General features: G+C 37.3%; 2 protein-coding genes across 3 annotated transcripts in view; both read right to left on the bottom strand.

The window, feature by feature from the left end:
* Nucleotides 1-2,894, bottom strand: part of ST7 (suppression of tumorigenicity 7) — a 115,038-nt gene extending 112,144 nt beyond the window's left edge. The window contains exon 1 of one of the 2 annotated variants that reach the window (XM_026713167.2): nt 2,399-2,894. In XM_026713167.2, the coding sequence (XP_026568952.1) occupies nt 2,399-2,549 (151 nt within the window). In that variant the 5' untranslated portion in view covers nt 2,550-2,894. The remainder of the gene's footprint in view (nt 1-2,398) is intronic. The other variant, XM_026713168.2, reaches the window with a different exon arrangement.
* Nucleotides 2,895-6,737: 3,843 nt separating this feature from the next.
* Nucleotides 6,738-21,994, bottom strand: part of CAPZA2 (capping actin protein of muscle Z-line subunit alpha 2) — a 30,047-nt gene continuing 14,790 nt past the window's right edge. The window contains exons 5-10 of the mRNA XM_026713064.2: nt 21,103-21,309; nt 19,294-19,373; nt 18,656-18,734; nt 17,938-18,009; nt 12,963-13,025; nt 6,738-8,949 (exon numbers count right to left, since the gene is read on the bottom strand). Of these exons, the coding sequence (XP_026568849.1) occupies nt 8,809-8,949; nt 12,963-13,025; nt 17,938-18,009; nt 18,656-18,734; nt 19,294-19,373; nt 21,103-21,309 (642 nt within the window). The 3' untranslated portion in view covers nt 6,738-8,808. The remainder of the gene's footprint in view (nt 8,950-12,962; nt 13,026-17,937; nt 18,010-18,655; nt 18,735-19,293; nt 19,374-21,102; nt 21,310-21,994) is intronic.

The following is a 21,994-nucleotide window of genomic DNA, read 5'->3' as shown; positions in this document are numbered from 1 at the left end:
AGGCTTTATAAAGCGGCATTAGCACTTCATGTGATCCTGATTCTATCCCTTTTTTTAATGCAGCCTAGAATTGTGTTGGCTTTTTTGGCAGCTGCAGCACACTGCTGGCTTATATTTAAATGACCGTCCACTAGGACTCCAAGATCCCTTTCAACTACTATTGAGCCAGTTACCATCTCTGCCAGGGATCCCCAAACATGGCAACTTTAAGACTTATGGACTTCAACTCCCAGAATTCCTCAGCCAGTTATGCCAGCTATGCTGGCTGAGGAATTCTAGGAGTTGAAGTCCACAAGTCTTAAAGTTAAAGTTGCCAAGTTTGAAGATCTATACCACACCTGTGCATTTGTTTTTCTTGCCTAAATGTAGAACCTTATTTTTTTCACCACCGAATTTCATTTTGTTAGACAGTGTCCAATGTCCAAGTCGGTCAAGATCCTTCTGTAGCTTAAGCCTATCTTCTGGAGTGTTGGCTATTCCTGCTACCTTGGTGTCACCTGCAAATCTGATGAGTTCCCCTTGTCCAAATCATTGATGAAGAGGTTCTACATACTTCTGCTTTTCTGCCAGCATTTGTACTTTTAAACTTCCATATGCATTTCACCTGTTGTATGCTGACATCATGCCACTTCAAGGCTCTAAAAACAGCATGGTAAACACATTAGTGCTCCATTCCATTCCAATATTGGTGTATTAGTGATTATGTGTCAGATATACAGCATAACATACTTATATCTACTTTTTTAAATGGATAAGGAAAAATCTTAAGTGTCCTGGCCACAAGGCCACTATCCTACTTGCTCAACATGCTGTTGTCACTGCTGCTGTCAATCAAATAGGATTGATGCCGTCAATCAAATAGGAGCAAGTCCTATCAAGAGTTTGGAAAGATCAGCCTGTGATTTATGGCATGTCATAACTTTCTGCTGCTATTGACCTACAGCATTTGGTCCCTACCAATATTACTTGATTTACTTCTTCGTGTAGGTGTGCAGTAGAATAACAGTCTTTCCCTGCAGCCTGCAAATTGTTTTACTTGTCTTGTTTATTCACTACCTTCATGGAGCAGGAAGTCCCAAGCCTTACAGTAGTGATTCTGATAGCTAAATGGAATCTTCCAGTTGTTCTGTTCACCAAACCTACGGACAAGATTATAGTTCCTCCTATCCCCCTACTCAACATGTTGACCAAAACCTCTCAAAAGCTGCAGCCCAATAACATCCATAGACACCAGATCTGGGAAGACTTGTTTTAGTTTGGTTGGCTTTTTAACTGTTGCATAGTTGTTGCCACATGCCGGGTGCAGGAACCCCCTTCCAATATTTTTTCCATTAAGCGTTTTAATTTGGATCAGAACAGGTTAACAAGCCAACCTGCTTTCCCAAACGCCTTCAACTCTTTCTCTGGCCCGAGGAAATAGGGAGGAGAAAATGAGCCATAAAAACCTTTATACCCAACTCAAAAATCAGAGATAGTAAAGGAGACGGGAGTTAAGATTTCTTTCTAATAGGGGGACAAACCAACCAACCAACCAACCAACCAACCACCAAAACAGAGCAGAGAGCCAACTCCGAGCCCTCTCCAATTTTTACTACCTAAGAGGTACAACAAGGAGTAGAAGGAAAACGTTACACTTCCCTGCTGCATCAAGACCCACGGCCTTTTTAGCCCGCAGCGTGGAAGTGGGTGGGCTCGGAAGAAAGTTTGTGTTTTTTTGAAAACAATTTTATTAGTTTTTAAAAACAAACAAAACATAAAAACATTCAGCTTTCTTTCATAAATATATGAACAGTGTGTCAGTTGGTTTACCAGTTTTTGTGCATTCATTTCGTAGTCCCAATTACAGTTCCATTTACATAATAACTCATATTATCAATCAGAAATTATATACCCTAGTATCACTATTAAGGAATCATTTGCCTATAATTTTATTCATTCATACTTTGCGAGATAACTATAATTTAGTTTATTTTATAACGAATCACATAGTCATACCGAATCTATCCTGAAAACATTTTGTAGATATAATATCAAATAACCAAAAAGAAAAAAAGAAAAAATATCTTTTTATATATTATCTAAGATTCTAAACATTCCATTATTGTATTTTATCATCCAACCATTGATAGAAAAGGTCCCACATTTCGTAAAATTGCCTATCCTCTTCTTCTCGAATTTCAAATGTCAACCTACTCATTTCAGCACATTCCAAACATTTGCTCCTGCAATGGTATTTTCTCATTTTTCCCCATTTTTAGCAAAAGAAGAAAGTTTTTCTATTTTCCCCTCCAGAGAACCGCCACTTTCCAGCCACCCCCACTCCTTCCCCGGAGCTGCCCAGCCGAAGGTGAGGTGAGGCGAGGAGAGGATAAAAGGCAAAAGAGGCGCGTTTGGTTACCTGAGGCCAGGTGATCGTGGATCTTTAGAGGCACCCTCAAGATGTAGGCGAGAAAAAGCAAGGCGAAGAACCAGAGAGTCCACAAGTACGTCCAGGACCAGAGGATGCAGCATTGAAGTTGCTCCAGAAAACCAGCCCCGTTTTCGGCCATGTTTTGGGGGGGAAGAAAGGGGCTTGGGGAGGGAGAGAAGGGGAAGCCCCGCAAGTCCTGCTGCAGCTCGGCTCCCTTGTTGCCTCGGCCTCGCGCTGGCGACTCCTGAGGTGATTCATGTCTTCCCAAAGTTAACGCGTCCCGGTCTACCTCCGCCCCCCTTTCTCTCTCTCTCTCTCTCTCTCAGGGTTTCCACGTGAACATCTATTTCAGACTCGGCCTCAAGCCCGTAAACAAACCCAGCTGTAAGAGGAGCCTCTTTTTTTCCGTCCCTGGCCTCCTTCCTAACAACCCTTTTTTTATTTTTTTCCGCTTCTTGGTTTGCACCGGCCTATAGGCGAGGCTGCTGCCCCTTCGCCTCCCCTCAGAGGCCAAAGTCAACACGGTTCCCGTGTCTGCGGCGCCTCAGCTTACAGACGGATGGCAGAAACAGGCAGGAAGCCAACGTGAAAGGGAGTCGTGAAAGAAGAAATAAGAGCCTCCGCTCATATTTTCTCGTTTTAGTTGCGTTTTTTTCTCTCCCCCCTTTCCGTTTTCGACGGCAGCCTGGTTTCTCTCCCTTACCCGTCCCCATTTCGTCAGGAAAGAAAATTTGGGACGGAGCTGAGGAAGCAAGCGTGCAAACCACAGGCCAATAAAAAAAGAACATTTAGCCTTTTAAAGTGGGAGACGGAGTCTATTTACCAAATGCTTACAAGCTAGGGAACCATCCCCCCAAAAAAAATGGAGCTGAAATACGTTCAGCCCTCTCCCCAATAAAAGAATTCACCTAGTGATTATAGAACTTGCAGGGGACAAAAACCCTCAGGTGTGTCTACTAGGATTTCATTGCAACCTGTTGAAGCCGAAACTGCATCCTCTTTCCATCCTGAATGACAAACCACCTCCCAAACCCGTTTGTGATTTGAGGGAGAGCAGCACTTTGATCTTGGACTCTCACATACATTGGGAGAAAACCCAGTGTTTGGTAACCTAGGACTCCCTCAGAGACTGAATGGGTTGACTCGACTCCCAACATATCAAAGCCCCCCAATTGCTGAAAAAATTGCATGATCAACAGCCAGATAAATCCCATTGAGCCATTTGCTAACAGGGTTGTGTGTTGAGTCCCTTATTCTATACTCTTTATGTCCGTGACTGCATTTCTACTCACGTTAGGAATACTATTGCGATATTTGCAGATGATACAACAGTGGTGGGACTTATCTGGGGGGGTCTGCCACTGAGATGAGGGGACCGGTTGCTTTTGTGGTGTGGAGACAACAACTTGGTCCTCAACACCAAGAAGACCCAAGGAGCTTATAGTGGATTATAGAAGGAACAGATCAGACATCCAGCCCTTGTTTATCAATGGAGACCGAATGGAGCAAGTGGCCAGTTTTAAGTTTCTGGGTGTTACCCTAAAAGAAGACCTGACCTGGGGTGCCCACATTGTAGCTCTGGTCAAAAGAGCCCAGCAGAGATTATACTTTGTGACGCTTCTCAGAAAATAACTACTGGATGAGAAACTGCTGGTGACCTACCGCTGCACCATAGAGAGTATCTTAACTTACTGCACCTCTGTATGGTTTGCCAGTTGCACAGGGGCAGATAGGAAAGCGCTCCAGAGGGTTAACGTCATTGCTCAGAAGATCCTTGGTTGCCCTCTCCCCTCTTTGGAAGAGCTTTATAACTCCCACTGCCTTAAGAAAGTTCAAAACATTCTCAAAGATCCATCTCATCCTGGGAACCCCCTTTTTTTGAACTATTATCATCTGGCAGACGGTACAGAATAATAAAAACAAGGACAAATAGGCTGAAAAACAGCTTCTATCCCAGGGCAGTAGCTCTGTTGAATTCTGCCGTATAGTGCGGTGTTGGTGTGGTGTCGGGGGTTTCCGGTTCAATGTGTGAAGGGTGAAGGATGTGTGTTTTGTGTGTTATTTTCATGCTCGTGGTCATGATGTGCACTGAAGATGGTGTTTGATTTCGTTGTACGAGGCGCAATGACAATAAAGTAAAGAGAATCTTTGTCTCTCCCTCCCCTCTGCTTGTCAAGGGGGGGCAGAATGTCAGTTCTACTTGGCTTAGCTCGGCCACCACACAAGTATCCTGCCATCAAAAACTGGAAAGGGGGGGGGGAATAGAAGGACCATAAACCTATGTGTGTACGTGATGGGAAATCCGGAGGGGGGTGGTGGAGAATGACAGGTGATAAAGACCAGAGCAGCTGGATCGAGCCTGTACCAGTATCCCAAGGCCAGGCAACCTGAGAAAATATGCGGACTACCCGAACATCTCAGCATTCTCAAAACATTTTGGCAAGCTCCATTTGCATGGAAATGGGTCGGTCCCGGGGCGGAATGGGGGGAGGGATAGGCTGTGGGCTAACATTTTTGTGCCTTTCCAAGCTGGTTTGACTTTACTGCAACCAGCACCTTTAGTAAAAGAACCTTAATGGAGTCAAGGATCTTTCCCTCCTAAGGGATAAAATTAGGGCAAGTCTGACAAAATTCCTATCTTTAATCAACGGAAGAGTTTGCCTCCAGAAGTTGTGGGTGCTCCTTCATTGGAGGTTTTTAAGAAGACATTGGACATCCAGTTGTCCAGAATAGGATAGCATCTCACTTGGGAAGGGGCCTGATCTGCAAGGCCTCCAGGGTCATTTCCAATTTTTGTATTTATAGATTTGCAATGAAAAAGTTAGACAAAGGAATAAGGGATATCATTGGGAGCCAGTTAGGAGCCTGGTTGTATCATTTTTAACCAATTTCGTATTTAAATAACCCTGATTTGTCACCAGAGTATCATGACTCCTAAAATAAAATAGCTGTTATACTATTCCTTAAAATGAAATAATATAACATTGTTGTTTCCAATGGGAAAAGTTCCTGGGAAAGAAAAATCCCAATAGCTCTTTTCAATAAATGGGAGGAGGGAAAATGCTTTCTATCGCCTCCTGCAACTCAATTTACAGCCACAATTAAGCAGGAACTTTTGTCACTGAGCAAGGCTGATTTTATGATCTTTTTGCTCAATGGTGGTATTCTACCGGTTCGGCCCAGTTCTGGCGTACCGGTAGCGCCGAAAATCAGCCAAGACTGAACCGGTTTTCTCGGAGCTGCTGTTGGGCCCACCCACCCGCCTGGGCTCCCCTACTGACCTTTTATTCCCTGCTTTTGAGGTGCAGCTGTTTGCGCGGCACAGCAGATTGCCTGCCAGGTGTCAGCTGCTGAAGTAGCAGGGAGATTGCAGGATTGCATGAGGTGAGTCAGGAAGCCTCTGCGCGTGCACAAACTGTGTGTTTGGCACGCGCCTGCGCAAAGTCTGCCCATTAATCCACGCCCCCCGAACCAGTGGTAAACTATTTTGAAACGTACACAGTTTTTGCTGCTGTTCTTAAGTGAACTATGTAGTTGTTAAGCAGATCCAGTTTCCCCCGCTGACTTTATCTAAAGCCTGTTGTGAAGGTTGCAAATAGTAAGTACATGTTGTAAATTGTAAATACATGCTGATTACCAAATTTTGATCCTTTGACTGGGGTGGGGGTGGGGTGGTGGGCTCTGTGATTATTTTAAGTGGGTGACTAGTCAAAAGTCACTTTTTTCAGTACTGCTGTTACTTTAATAGCTAAACAAATGGTTGTAAGTTGAAGATTACTAGTATAGTTTTTGTCCCATAGAAGCTGATGAAGGAACCATCTCAACAAAGAAACTCACCCCGTTTCCAGAAACCTAAGAGTTGGATTTAGCCTATTTAAACCACAAAGTCCAGTGTTCAATACAGGGTCCAAATTAAAGTTTATAGTTTTAATGTTTTTTGTGAAAGGTTCAGAATTGTTCAGCATTGGGTGGCATATATATATTGTGTGGTATTTACTAATTACACACTATTGCAGTGGCAAATAGTAATTAAATAGTAGCTAAAGCATTAATATGCTTTTTAGAATAATTAAATCCTACTAAGAATATTTTTAAGAAGAGAAAGAGAATGGCATTATCCATGATGTAACACCTCTTGATTTTTCAATACCACCTATGGAGACAACAGCAAAAGCAAGCAGCATTCTATGCCCACCTGGCAAATAAACTATAAATTTACGGGACAGACATTCTCCGCATGTTGTGTGTTGTTGTTTTTCATCTCAGGATAGATATATTGAACAGCATCTACTTTTGAAACTTGAATATTTTACATATTAACACAATATTTTAAGGATAATACAATAGGATAATTTATATCTTTATTTTAGGAAATTTCATTATTACAATTCTAATGATGTGAAATATTGTTCTGTAAAATAGAATTGTACAAAAAAAAGAATACCATGCACCACTTAAATTTTTTTTCAAATACAACTTCCTGCTTTTAGTTTGCTTCAGAAATTTTACTTAACTATTTAATTAAGGATTTTCCTAATGGGAGTACCGGCCTCCTCTCCTTATATAACTGACATTCGCACCGAAGAACTAACTTTTCTCATACTATGTCTGTACATTTTCCATCTAAATTTGAGGTCTATTAACCATACTGGATATAGTATCATCAAAGAATGTAACTAGATATAATTAAGTGTTACATGTATGATCAATAATCAATAAGTAATTTATTGAACCTAATGTAAAAGCCATCCTCTACCCACTATTTTTATTCTGTGTTTTATTTTACCAAATCTGCAAAACTATACAATATATATCAACATTTGAGGGATGTTATGTGATAATTAGAAAATATAGCTTAATCGGAATCATATATTTAAATCTAATCTCTTGCTAGATTTTCACCTTGTACCTAATGTGGTATGGAAATAAAACTATACATTGTATACATTGTAATACAGAAATGTGCCTGGATCATGAAGGGAGTGCCCAGTAAATCCTATTATTGTATCTTGCTTCCTAAGTAGTCTAATGTAGTCTAAAGACTAATATGCAATATAAAAATGAAATGAAAAAAGGAACCAATATTCTGGAGAAACAAATATGTGGCAGAATAGCAGACTCTGGAGAAAGCTGATTTTCTGATAGTCTTCTGATAGTTCAAATAAAAATAGCAGAACCTAAATAATTATGATGATGATAGTAAGCAAAACAAGTTGGATTATCTCACCATTATACTGTGATTTATTACATTTTCTCATCCTTTCCTTTCCTTTGTTACTTTACTTCCATAATTGCAAACATGAAATTGAAACTTTTAATATTCTCCTTCAGCAACATTATGAGCTTGAATCAATTTACAAAGTCTATAACAACCTTAATTGAGACTGGCAATTCTGTTGCTAAGTGATATGGTCATTAAACAAAACATGTGACCTAGATTCAAGCCATTTTTGGAAGAAGAGACTGCCTCCACTGCAATTCCCCCACACACATTTATTTCCCTCCTTACCTCTGCCTTCATTATTTTATTATTATTTTAATATGGGCTCCTGTTTCTTTTTATGTTTAATAAGTTGATTCCTTCTTAAACTTGTTGCAAGATATATATTTGAAATGATAATCATAACTAAATAGAAAATTTGCATGTTTAATTCACACTGATTTTTAGTACATTTCAATTGAAGAAAAAACTGACAGACACACAATGAGTATAGGATTACATATATATAACAATATGCCTTGCTATAATACAATTATGGCTGCATGATAAAAATAACTTGATGACTGATAAAATCCCAACTCATCTGAGGTTCTGTCAAATGGAACATTAAATGCATTTTGAACGTAAGCACTAATGTTTAATTTCAACTTCTTAAAATTAGTTCTTGGCTTAAAAAAAAAAAGTTAACATCAAGCTATTTAAACAACTGAATAGGATTGGATATAGAAAAGCTTTTCTCCAGCTTTCAAACTGTGGAGGGGCAGAATATTTCTGCAATACACATGGTTAAAATCCATGTTGTCCAGAAACAAATCTTTTCAAAGGAATTGTGTTTGGTAAGCTGCCTTTTGCATGAAAGCAAGCAACATGGGATAATCTTATGCAAAAATATTTTTTTCAAACTGTTTAATTTAACTGAAAACTATAGGCATATCATTATAAAAATCTAAATATATCAGAAGCTCTCAACATTTTAGCTACACTGATTTTTTTTATAACTTTGTAAAGGAGAAACAAATGGTCAAATAAAAAAAGTTACCTAAGTCTTGTGTTCTAACCAAACTTACAGTTATTTCAATGGCAAATGGCCAAGGTGATACATCACAATTTTGAATACCTTTGCAATAACTTTATTTTGTACAGAAGAACGAAATTATTCATATTTGCCACATTCATTTTAAGCATTCTGCATTTCCTTGCCAATCTTATAGCTCAGTATCTTATTCCAGTCAATCTTTGTGCGAGTAACTGGCAGTTGTCGGCGCAAAGCCTTGAAAGTAGTGTCCGACATTGTTTGATAATTTTCACTGATAGCAGTCTGTAACAAAAAAGAAAACATTTCTTAAAGAATGACAATTTGTTGATATAAAGCAACACATTTCCAACGGCATACTTTATCATTATGTTCTAAAACTTTATTCCATATCTTTATTAGATAAACTTGATATTCTAAGATTAAACAAAAATATAATATACTGTAAATCAAACCTTAGCACATTTTAACAATAATAGAGTTAAATATATTACCTCACTGAGGAAAAATTATAGTTTATATCTTATAATTATAAATATAATTTATTCTAATTTTGTAAGGTCAAGTATCAAGAATGCTTTTACATTGGATCTTGGACTTTCTTATACAATCTGCCTTTGGAATATGGATTTCCTGTCTGGCTGCTCTCAGAGGGTCAGATTAGGTAATCATATCTCTTCAATCCTTATTCTTAACACTGGTACACCACAGGGTTGCGTGTTGAGTCCCTTACTCTGTACTCTTTATGTGCATGACTGAATTCCCACTCGTGCTAGTAATATTACTAAATTTGCAGATGATACAACAGTGGAAGGACACATCTTCGGGGGGATGCGTCTGCCTATAAAGATGAGGTGGACTGGTTGCTTTCGTAGTACAGAGACAATAACTTGGTCCTTAACACCAATAAAACTAAGGAGCTTATAGTGGACTATAGAAGGAATAGATCAGATATCCAGCCCTTGCTTATCAATGGAGACTGGGTGGAACAAGTGGCCAATTTTAAGTTTCTGGGTGTTATCATAAAAGAGGACCTGATGATGGCTAGCTCATAAACTAAAAGTAGAAAAGGAAAAAAACTAATCCAACAACTGAAAGACAAAGAAGGAAATATCTGTTGCCAAATGAAGGAAAAAAACACACATCACGTTAAGTTATTTTGGTGAAGAAGAAAAGATAATACAATATTTAGAAGAAAACAGTTTAAATTCAATTTCAGAAGAACAAAAAGAAATAATAAACGGAGAAATAACACCAACGGAGCTTAAAAGAGCAATAGGAAAGCAGAAGAACACCAAACTCCGGGACCAGATGGGTTTCCTAGTGAAATATACAACAAGATGTATGAAACATTTGAATTAATATTATTAGAGATCTACAATAAGCCATTACTAAAAGCAAAATTACCAAAGTACTGGTCTGAGACATATGTCACCCTAATTCTGAAGGAGGGTACCAATCAACAAGAAATTTCAAATTATACACCAATCTCCTTACTGAATACAGGCTACAAAATATTTATGACAATTATGGCAGAAAGACTGAAACAATCCTAAGTGAAATTATCTGTTCCAATCAGAATGACTTTTTACCAAACAGATAAATTAAAAATAATATTTTTGAATTCAATAGAATACTACGAAGAACATCCAGAAAAACAGGCAACACTGATTTTCCTAGATGCACAAAAAAGCTTTCGACAACCTTAATTGGGAATTCATGCTAAAACAAATAACGAGAATGAATTTCAGAACTAATATAGTAAGAACATTACAAGCTATATATTCTACCCAAATAGCAAGTATATTAATGAATGGCAAACGTACGGACAATTTCGAGATAGGCAAAGGAGTGAGACACGGGTGACCACTATCACCTCTGCTTTTTATCCTACCATTAGAGGTACTTCTTTACCACAGTCAGATGAAACTCAGGAATAAAAGGTATATAAATTAAAAATGAAGAATACAAGGTCCAGGCCTTTGCTGATGACCTTGTATTCATTGTAGAAGATCTAATGATAGTAGAGCAATATTATTACAAGAGATAGAAAAAATTGGGGAAGTGGCAGGATTAAAAATAAAAATAAAACCAAATTGATAATCAAAAACTGCACAGCAAATCAAAAAATAGAGATACAAAATAAATTGAGACCACAGTGGGGAAAAAAATATTTAGAAATATGGCTATCTGCCAGATGCTCATCACTAAAAGAAGATAATTACACCAAATTAATCGGACAAATTAGGAAAGATTAGAAACATGGGTGAAACTACAATTATCAATACTCGGCAGAGTAGCAATATTGAAAATATTGAATACCCTACCTAAATTAATGTATTTGTTTCAGATGATCCCAATAAAAGTAGGGAAAATCTTCTTTAATGAATTAAATAAAATAATAACAAAATTCATCTGGCTGGATAGGAAACCACGCATCAAATTAAAATTGATGCAAGACAGTAAAAGCAGAGGTGGTTTTGGGCTACTGGACTGGGAACTAAATTACCAAGCAGCGATACTGAATTGGATTAAGGATTGGGTTAAACTAAGTGATAAACGAATATTAAAGATAGAAGGTCATGACTTCCATGAAGGCTGGCATGCGTGTCTATGGGAGAAAAAGGGCAAAACACAAGCTTATTTTAATAGACATCAAATAAGAGATTAATTACTACAAAGATGGAGAAAAATAAAAAAACACTACACAAGAATACCGCGCTGGTTGTCAACCAAGGAGGTCATGATACATCCAAACAGACTAGATTTAGGTAAAACGATAAAATACAAGGATTTATTAGATGCCCAAGGGAGACTAAAATCAAAACAAGAATTAAAAGAACAAGGAATTACAATTGATTGGTGGCCATATCTCCAAATTCAAAACAGATACAAAACAGATTCAGAAGAATTTGAATTTGATATGGGAGAAAATCAATTGGATAAGATATTAATTGGACCAGAGCAAAAATTTATCTCCAAAGCTTGCTAGATTTCAGAATGGAAGAAGAGAGTAAAAAAATACAATGATAGCATGGGCGTAGAATTTCAGTTATAATATATATTTAGATGAGTGGGAAAAATTATGGAATCTAAATTATAAATTAACAACGGCCGCAACATACAAGGAAAATTTATATAAAATGTTCTATCGGTGGCACTTAGCCCCAACAAGATTAGCCAAGGTATATACGAACGCCAATCCAAAATGTTGGAAATGCCAACGAGCTGATGGTACCTACTATCACATGTGGTGGCTATGCCCTCAGGCCAGGACCTATTGGAATAAAATTAGGAACTGGACACAAATTATCGGAGGCCAAACTGAATTCAAACCAGAAATCTATCTACTTGGGGTTTATTCAAAAAGATAAAATATTTAATTTTGCACATATTGTCAGTCGCCAGAATAGCTTACGCGCAAATGTGGAAAGAGCAGAGGACCCCAAATGAAGAGGTAATTATACAAAAAATAGCAGACTGTGCTGAAATGGACATGCTCACACTTAAAATGAGAGAGAAAGAAGAATCAGAATATTACTCGGTTTGGCATAGATGGTACATGTGGCTAGAAAAAGAGTTATTAGAAAAGATGATTAAATAAGAATTCTCAAGAAAGTGACAAACAAGATATAATAGGACAGAAGGATCAAAGACGTACAATAATAAGTGTAATATAAAGGTAACATGTATTAATGATTAATGATAAACAAGGATAATATGTATTAAGGATAGGTATGAATAGATGTTAAAAGAATAAGACAATATTAAGGATGTATAATAACTGTAATAGAAAGGCAATATGTATTGATGATTAATGATAAACAAGGATAATATAGATTAAGATAGGTACGAATAGATGTTAAAGTATAAGATAATATTATATGTGGATGTCAATACTGTTGAAAAAATAACTAAAATTTGTACTAGTGGAAAATAATAAAAATTTATTGGGAAAAAAAAGAATATTGGCGTTTGGATTGAATAGGGTTATCTGCCATGTCATCTGTTACCATATTGATGAAATAGTGTTCACAATACTGTTATTGCAAATAAGTGATCTGCCAAATGTTATCTCTCTGTGATCACATCCTCAATGGTTGCACATTGATTCTTATACTTTTCTGTCACGTATATGCTTGGTAAATTTATTCTATGTATTGCAATCATCTTGAATTTAATAGCCTTTCATCTTATTTTGAACATATAATATAAAAGGAACCAGATAAAAGCTGCCCAGTAAAATTCAGAACAATAGTTGAGATTATATGCAGTAGTCTTATAAAATTCCATGATACCTGGTATTCATTTTCTGCAGCCTCTACAATCTTCACAAATTCCTTTGCTGTTTGGGTTTCATTCTATAAAAAAGAAAACATTTCTGAATTAAATCTACCATAAATAGATAACTATCACTATTAAGATCAAATATTTCAAATACAGTACACAAATTAAAGAGAGAGTAGATATTTTGTTAAATTGTGACACTTTTATCAGTATAAAATCTAGAGCAGGGCTGTCAAACTCCCAGTCCACGGTTTGGATCCATCATGCGCTGATCATGCCCACCCGGTTTAGCAAAAGGGAGAAAAGTCCTGATATGTCACGTAACGCTGCCATGACATGAGTTTGACACTCCTGATCTAGAGGATGATGTAAGAAATGCAGAAAAGCCTCAAAATAATATTATTACCCAAGCATTAACAAGCTTTATCGTAATAGGTATAGACTCCAGGTTATCTCCACTTAACAATGGTAATTGGAACCAGCAACAAGGTAACACACCAATTTATGGCAACAGTTTTGGCAGTTCCAGGGACCACTGTTATGTGAATCTCACATGGTTGCAATGTCCCATGGTTATGTAATTGTGAGCCAATTGCCAGGTACCTGAATCATGATTACATGACCATAGGGACATTGTGACAGCCGCAACTATAAGGAATGATTGTAAGTTCCCTTGTCCAATGCCATTATAACTTTGGACAATCACAGAATGAGTGGATATTCTACAAGAATTATCTGACTGCAATGTATTTCACATGGAGTACCTTTAAACCAGGGTGCCCAACCCCCGGATGCAGCCCACTTCTGGCACATGCCCTATTTGGAAACAGGCCACACGAGCTGCTGGCTGGTGTTCACACATGCACAGCTCAACTTGCGTAAGTTGATCAATACACATTGGTCCACCACTCACAACTTGAGTTGTGCACATGCACACATGCGTGCCATAATTCTGTGGCTATCAGAGAAGCCATAGATATTGAAAAAAGACTTGAAAGCATGAATAGAATAGATGATTCCACCAGACTGTCAATTATTTGGAAGCCTGCATTCACAAACAAAAAAATTTCCACACCACAAGCCAGGCAAACACCTGGGCACAAACAGATCCCCCTCCCCCCGATACCTCCAGCTCAAACACACCCCAACCAGGCACCCAGATGAAACCTAGCTTCCTAATACATGATAGCCATCCATTTACTCGGAGCCAAGCCGCACTAAAAGCCTCCAGTACAGGAAACAATGTTGCCAGCCAATCACGACAAACAAAGCCACGAAACAGACAGAAGATATTAGAAACACCAATCAAGCAGAACACAGCAAACTCCAAGACCAATAAACACAGACCAAGACTCCCAACCAATCAGGATGAAGAAGAAACCATTCTGGCACAGCAGTAGGCTAGCCCCAAATTTAAAACTGAAATGGCTGTGAAAGTCTGACTCACAGACGAACACAATACAGAAGCCTGATGATGGCAGATGAGATTCTGCCGAAACGTTGCTACAACTTTAAAAGCACAACTACAATGACATGGGAAAATACTCGAACAAAGCTGAATACATGTAAATACTCGCGAAAACTTAAGAAAACACACACACACACATATATACACACACACATAAATTCTCTCTCTCTCTCTCTGCACAATTATTAAGCAAGCATTTTGGCCATATCATCATTTTATGCATATTTTCTACCTCCAAGCTGTATAAACTTGAATACTTAGATGATATAAGTGTATTACGTGATGTGCATATATGTTAATGAGGGAAGGTGTGGCCTAAGGAGATCAACACCAGTGGTGGCTAACCTTTTTGGGCTCCCGTGCTGATAATTGCGCTCATGCTTGTGAGCTCGTGCTTGAATGCCATCACCCAGAAGGCAGTGTGCACAGGGCCCCCATCCTCCCTGCGCATGTGCACACAACCTGCATGACCCACGCTGCACGCTTCGGCGCATGCACGTGTGATTCCCCTGCATACCATTGTGCTTCTGCGCATGTGCACGTCTCCTGCCCCATGCTGTGCCACTGTGCATGTGTGCCAGATACCCAACAATCACCTTCTGGGTGGGCAGCACGCGCGCATGCACAGTAAACTTTTTCTGGACGTGGGCTCGCGTGCCAGCAGTAATGGCTCTGCGTGCCACTTCCAGCATGCGTGCCATAGGTTCACCACCACGGCCCTATATCAAGGTGTGCGTAATTATTAGGCAGCTTCTTTTCCTCAGGTAAAATGGACCAAAAATGGTATTTCCTAGTCGAACCACAGACAACTACAATGATCTAATACATATCGATTTTACAGAAGACACTGTTGAAAAACCACTGCGCAATCTAAAACCATCTCTATCTACTGGACTGGATGGAATACTTCTTAAAAAAGCTACCCACTGCCAAAGCAGAACCTCCAAGCATGATCTTTGAAAAATCTTTCAGGACCAGCCAAAATTATGGTCACAAGCCATAGTCATCCCCATCTTCAAAAAGGGAGACCCCAGCCTAGTTGAAAATTACAGACCAATCCCCTTATGCTGCATCACCTGTAAAGTCATGGAATGAATTATTAACCAATCCATTATCCTACACTTAGAGACAAACAACCTACTCTCTAATAAACAATTTGGTTTCTGAAAAAAACTACCCTGTAATCTGCAACTCTTACACTGCAAAAAACTACACAACTCGCTCAGGGCAAAGCAATAGATACAATCTAAACAGACTTCTGTAAAGCCTTTGATTCAGTGGTACACAACAAACTACTCCTAAAACTAAAATCTTATGCATAACTGGATAGAAGCATTCCTGTCAAACAGACAACAAATGGTCAAAATTGGGAGTGTCCTATCAAATTCTGTACCTGTCAATAGTGGTGTCCCCCAAGGCAGTGTTCTAGGACCAACTCTTTTCATACTCTACATAAATAACCTCTGTGATCATATCAAGAGCAACTGCATTCTCTTCGCTGATGATGTAAAGCTGTTCAATACCACAGACAATACTGCTATCCTTCAGCTTCAACCATAACACAAGAGCACACAATAGATACAAATTCATGGTTCACTGCACCAAACTTGATTGCAGGAGATATGACTTCAGCAACAGAGTGGTCAATGTCTGGAATACTCTACCAGACTCTGTGGTTTCTTCCCCAAACCCCAAAAACTTTAACCTTAGACTGTCTACTATTGACTCACCCCTTTCCTAAGAGGTCTGTAGGGGGTGTGCATAAATGCACCAACGTGCCTACTGTCCCTGTCCTATTGTTTCTTTTATTTTTCTTATATGTACCCATTTCATGTATTCATAACTATGTATATACTTATACCTATTATCTTGTAAGCGATTGACAAATCAAAATAAATAAAAAACAAACAAACAAATAAAGAAATGATAATCAACCGATCAAGAAACTGACAGATTCCATGAATGGAAGGTGTATGGCTGTTATTGAAAAGAAGGGTGGTTATATTGGTCAGTGATTTATTTATTTTTTACAATGTCAGTAATGTCTATTTGTACATTTAGTTGTTTGTTTATTATTCTCACTTTAACTGATGCAAATAAACAAGTGAGATGGGCAAATTTTCATTTTTCATTTAGTTGCATAATAATTCTGGACACTAATAGTTGCCCAATAATTATGCCCAGATAGTTATTCTCCTAAGAAAGCCAAAACTTTGCTTTTACTTTCTTAAAATATTCAGGTTTGAGGTTTATTAACATTTTGGATTGACCAAAAGCATTGTAGTTGTTCAAAAATAAAATTAATCTTCCAAAGTAAACTTGCCTAATTGTGCACTCTGTATGTGTGTGTGTTTGTGTATGTGTGTGTGTGTATATATATATATATATATATGTGTGTGTGTGTGTGTGTATACGTGTGTGTGCAAACATACACGTAACACATACATACACACACACACACACACACACACACACACACACAGAGAGAAAGTCTCAAAAGCACTTCAGAAAACTTGCCAAGAAAACTGCGGGAGCAATCATCAGGAATCAACACTTACTTGAAGACAGACAAACAGACACACGCACACACACATACACAAAACACACAGGCATAACTCATAAACTTAATACTCCAAAAGGTATAGATTTCACTAACTTCCTCCTTTTCTTATAGCTATCCGCCTAGAGCAAATAAAAGACTGTTCATTTACAGTTAAATGATTTAATTGATGGAAGTAATTTTTATTGCTTTGTTTTGCCTCAAAATAAAGTTAACATGAAAAGCTTCAATTCTACTTGTTTAAATTCTTCAAAATTAATTCATTTATAAAATGTTTACATTTCATACTTTCAGCAGTTAGGAACCACAAATCCACAGATATAGTTTCTATTTTTATTTTTGAAACAGCAGCTGTTTATAAAAATAATTTTATTGAATAAAATAGGCTTTCAAAATGAAATAGAATTGGAATCTTGTATATTAAAAAGTCTCAAATAGTTCATTACAATTAATTTTACTTAGAAATAATGCTTTAAGTACAAATAGTCTGTGCTAAAGTTTGGCAAAATGATTCAGAATATAAAATCTGTTCACGTTTCTAGATCAAAGCGTTACTTCTGTCAATTTCTGTTAATAAAGTCAACTGTAGAAAGAGATCTAGGTGCTTTTTCTACTTGTATGTGAAGGTTCCCTTTGAAGGAAACATACATGTAAATTTGCAAGTCACAATGACAAAAATGTTTCATGTACGTGACAATGTAATTGTCACACTTATACGTCAACATCAGACACAAGTAATGTAATTACTTTGTGACACATTTTATTATGTGCCACACCTACACACATCAGGAATAGTAACTAAAGGCAGGACAGGTTGCTTTTTGCTGCTCATATGTTCATTTTTATTAGCATGCTAACTTTTCACTAATATAAAGAAAATAATGGCAACTTCTTCTATAAAATATAATATGAAAAATATGTAATGTTCCTATACCGATGCACAGGAAAAGATACTTACAGTCACTGTTAGAGAATCTTGTATATCTTTATGACTCACTAGCTGAACATTTCCATCTTCATAATAATGAACCTATGCATAGAAAGTTCACAGTAAAATAATTACAAACAGAAACTGGCAACATATATTAGTGATATTTTATGCCTTCCAAAATAAGAAATAATCTTTGGCAGATTGAGATACGATTCATTTTCCACCAATTATTTACTCTCAATTTCCTCCCAGGAAAATGAAATTTTCAGAGAGACCTAAATATCAGTGACCAGACATGTACTTACTGGCAAAAAATATTTTTTAAAAACGATTTATGACTGTTTTTCACAGTTACGACCTTTACAGCATCCGCATGATCATGTGATCAAAATTCAGATGCTTAGCTACTGGTTCATATTTATGACAGCTGCAGTGTCCCAGGGTCATGTGATAAGCAAAGTCAATGGGGAAGCCAGGTTAGCTTAACAATCCAGTTACTAACTGCAGTGATTCACTTACCAATTGAGGCAAGAAAGGATATAAAATCAGGCAAAACTCATTTTACAAATCTCACTTAGCAACAAAAAATTGGGGCTCAATTGTGGTCATGTTGAGGATTACATATACATTTATCCAATAGAAAAATGCAAAATAATCTTTAAAAATATACATACATTATCTTTCAGATTTGCATGGGATGTTATTAGGCTATTGAGATTATTTTGGAAAATTAGGGTAGCCATACCTGAATTTTTAAGATGCCTGCTACCTGGGTGGTAGAAGGCGTTATAGTAAATTTCCATTCTGATCGCCAACGACCATTCCTTTAAAAAAACAAATCCATAAAAGGAGACGGGGGAGGCAGGGAAGAGGGGAGGGGAGGAAAAGAGAGAGAACTATGTCTTGAAAATTATCACTACAAAAATGATGTATTTCAAGGACTTCTGCTTTAGCTCTTCAAAAGATTTTTCTAATCTTCAACTTTTTACACTGTATTTAAATTAAAAGTAGTAAAACTTTATTTACAAACAGTTTGTATATATTTGTAATAAAATTTCGCACACAGAGACACACATTTCACATTAATGTTTATACAATATAGCTCAAAATCTTGGATCAATTTAATAATATTGATCTCTCACTGAAGCCTCTGCCAGTCCCCTAAAATTGCTCCGGAGGATTAAAGAATCTTTACCACATGTTTTATCAGATACTTTTAGGAGAGTCAGCAGAAGGGAAACTAGTCTGTCACAACTGAAATATATCTATAATAACTGATATTACACAAGATAAACATGTATTTTGAAATTAAACATGCTGAAATAAAAATGCCAATAAAACTTTCTTTGGAATCTATTTCAAAATAAAACAGTTTATACATACCAAAAGTTTTTTGCTTGAAACTGATGACTTTCAATGCAAACAATAATTGTTTGATGTCCATCAATAGTTTTTCCATATACCTGAATCACAAATTGGGGGGTGGGGGAGGGGGAAATGTTAGCCTTCAAACTTTAGATACCTTCCTCACTCTGTAATCATACAAAACCACCTTCAGACACTGACATTAGTGTTCATTAACAACATATTACTAATATACAGTATATTTATGGATCCATCAAAATACTGAATAACCTAAAGAATAATATTGGCTAATAAATCATAACATGCCAAACAACAAATTTGGGAATAGAGGATCATACATTTTCATTGAATTCACAGCTAAATATTGCTTCTGATAAAATGAGAATAGTTCTTTTCTTTATTCTGTAATGAGAAACAAAGAAAGCACTTTTCCCATGAACTTCCTGGCACATTGTAGCCTAAATTGAATCACACAAATCCATCTATATTAAGTTATGAATGTCTGGATTCATCTATTACACAATGCAATAATATAACTTTGGATTTTACTCATTACGATTTGGCATTATGATGAAATATTTGTTATATGGGTAAAAGTCATAATTACTATTAGGGCTAAACACAGCTCCTTGCTTTTGATTATGATTACATATTATCTCAATCAGTGAACACAATGTACCTTTAAATACTAGTATTAGTAGATATAGAGTACTGTTATGCTCATGTTTTATAAGTGGCCTTCCTCAGAAATCAAACACTGAAAATAGAATAGCTGTGGAATTCATTCTATTGAATTCTTTGAATATTTTTACCTATTAGGGATGCTTAAAACATTCTCTACATAGTGAGATAAGATAGTAAATAAAAGATGGTGATACGTTGCAGTCAAAGGGAGACAAGTACAGGTAGTCACCAACTTCAACCATTCATGACTTATGACCAGTTTTCACCCTTATGATTGTTGTAGCATCCCCATAATCATGTGGTCAAAATTTGGGTGCTTGGCAACTGGCATGTGTTTATGACAGTTGTACTGTCCTGGGGCCATGTGGTCACCATTTGTAACCTTCCCAACTAGCTTCCAGCAAGCAAAATCAATGGGGGAAGCCAGATTCACATAACACCCAAACGATTCACTTAAGAGCTGCAATGATTTGTTTAACAACTGCGACCAGAAAAAGTCATGGGGCATAACTCAACTGTCTTGCGTAGTTCCAGAAGTTTTGAAATCAATTGTGGTACTAAATCGAAAACTACACGTAAATTTACTGGAAAGGACATAGATAGGGTAGCTGATAGGTATGTAACAAAATCAGTGGACAGGCTGGCAGATGGGCCATCCGGAGCAAGACACAAAAGCAGAGCAAGTGCACCAACCTTTCTGTACTTCTATTTTAACATTATTGTGAAGTGGGTCACAAGTAAAACTTGGAACAATAAAAATGTTCCAGATTTGGTTTGATTACACCACAACCCACCCGAGAATGGTTTGGTCCATGTATGAGCAACAATGTGCAAAAACATTTTCCATTTCATTCATCTCTATAATCATATACTAATAGAACATCCGAGAGTATACTGTAAAATGAGCACTGTTGAAAAAGAATGTCGCTAGTGGTTTTCTTCCTTTAGTATTGATAATGCTGTTGGTTATCAACATTCCTAGTTGCCATATCTATTTTCAGCCATTTCATAACAAGATGACTATATTATAGCTATATTTGTGCAATATCCATGATCTCCCATGAATCAAAGCAGAAAAAATCTCAATTATGCAACCTAAATAATAGTTTTAATCCAAGCATTTTCCAGATTGGGGATACTTACTGTGCAGACACCATTTGGATAGTGTTCCTTCACATATGCTCTCATTGCTGTTTCTATGGAGTTTCGCCATGACTCAATTGCATTTTCAACATCGTGAGGCTTTGGATCTGTAGCCTCCTTTCGTAAATGATCAAATTTAAAAGCAATCTTGTTTTTTGGATCAAAAAATTTCCCATTGCCCAAATCACCATGCTCTGTTATTAATACCTACAAAAAAGTTATAAAAGGGGCATTTCAACGTTAATATTTCTACTTCTTTGAATTAATCACAGTACTGTTTATACACATCTGATATCATAACGTACATTAACGATTTTTAATATTCATCACATATAAAAAATATATTGAATAGAAAATTAAAATAACTCATAACATCAATTAGTATTTATTTTCATAGAGCTTTTCCACCAAAAGAAATAGATGATTAAATGTATTATATGACATTATATAACACTGATAACTTTCCTTCCTTTCCATTTCTCTCCATTTAAATCAGGGGTGTCAAACTCAAGCCCACGGGCCAGATCCAGCCTGCAGGGTACTTAGATCTGGGCCATGGGGCCAGCCTGAAATAGCAAAGGACTGGCCTGCGGTGCTTCTAGTAACGAAAATGGGGCCCCTGGGGCCTGGGTGCGGGCCCTTGCGGCCTGTTTTTGGCCTGGATGGCCTCCTGCAAAATCCTGCAGCAAAATCACAATTCCCTCACTAAGCTGCTTTCCAGGTCCATCCTCCAGCATGCAGGGAAACAAAAGAAGACTTTGGGACTACCAGTAAAAAAAAAAAAAAAGTTCAATCGCACCTTCTAACTTCACAAGATCTTTTTCCCACCCGAGAAGTTGTGGAAAGCAGGTTAGGAAGGGAATTGCGATTGGTCTGAAGTGGGGTGAGGATT

Source organism: Pseudonaja textilis, chromosome 5 (genome assembly GCF_049901715.1).
Source record: "Pseudonaja textilis isolate UNSWEBS1 chromosome 5, rPseTex1.2, whole genome shotgun sequence".
Lineage (NCBI taxonomy): Eukaryota > Metazoa > Chordata > Lepidosauria > Squamata > Elapidae > Pseudonaja > Pseudonaja textilis.
This window is presented reverse-complemented; position numbering and strand designations above follow the sequence as displayed.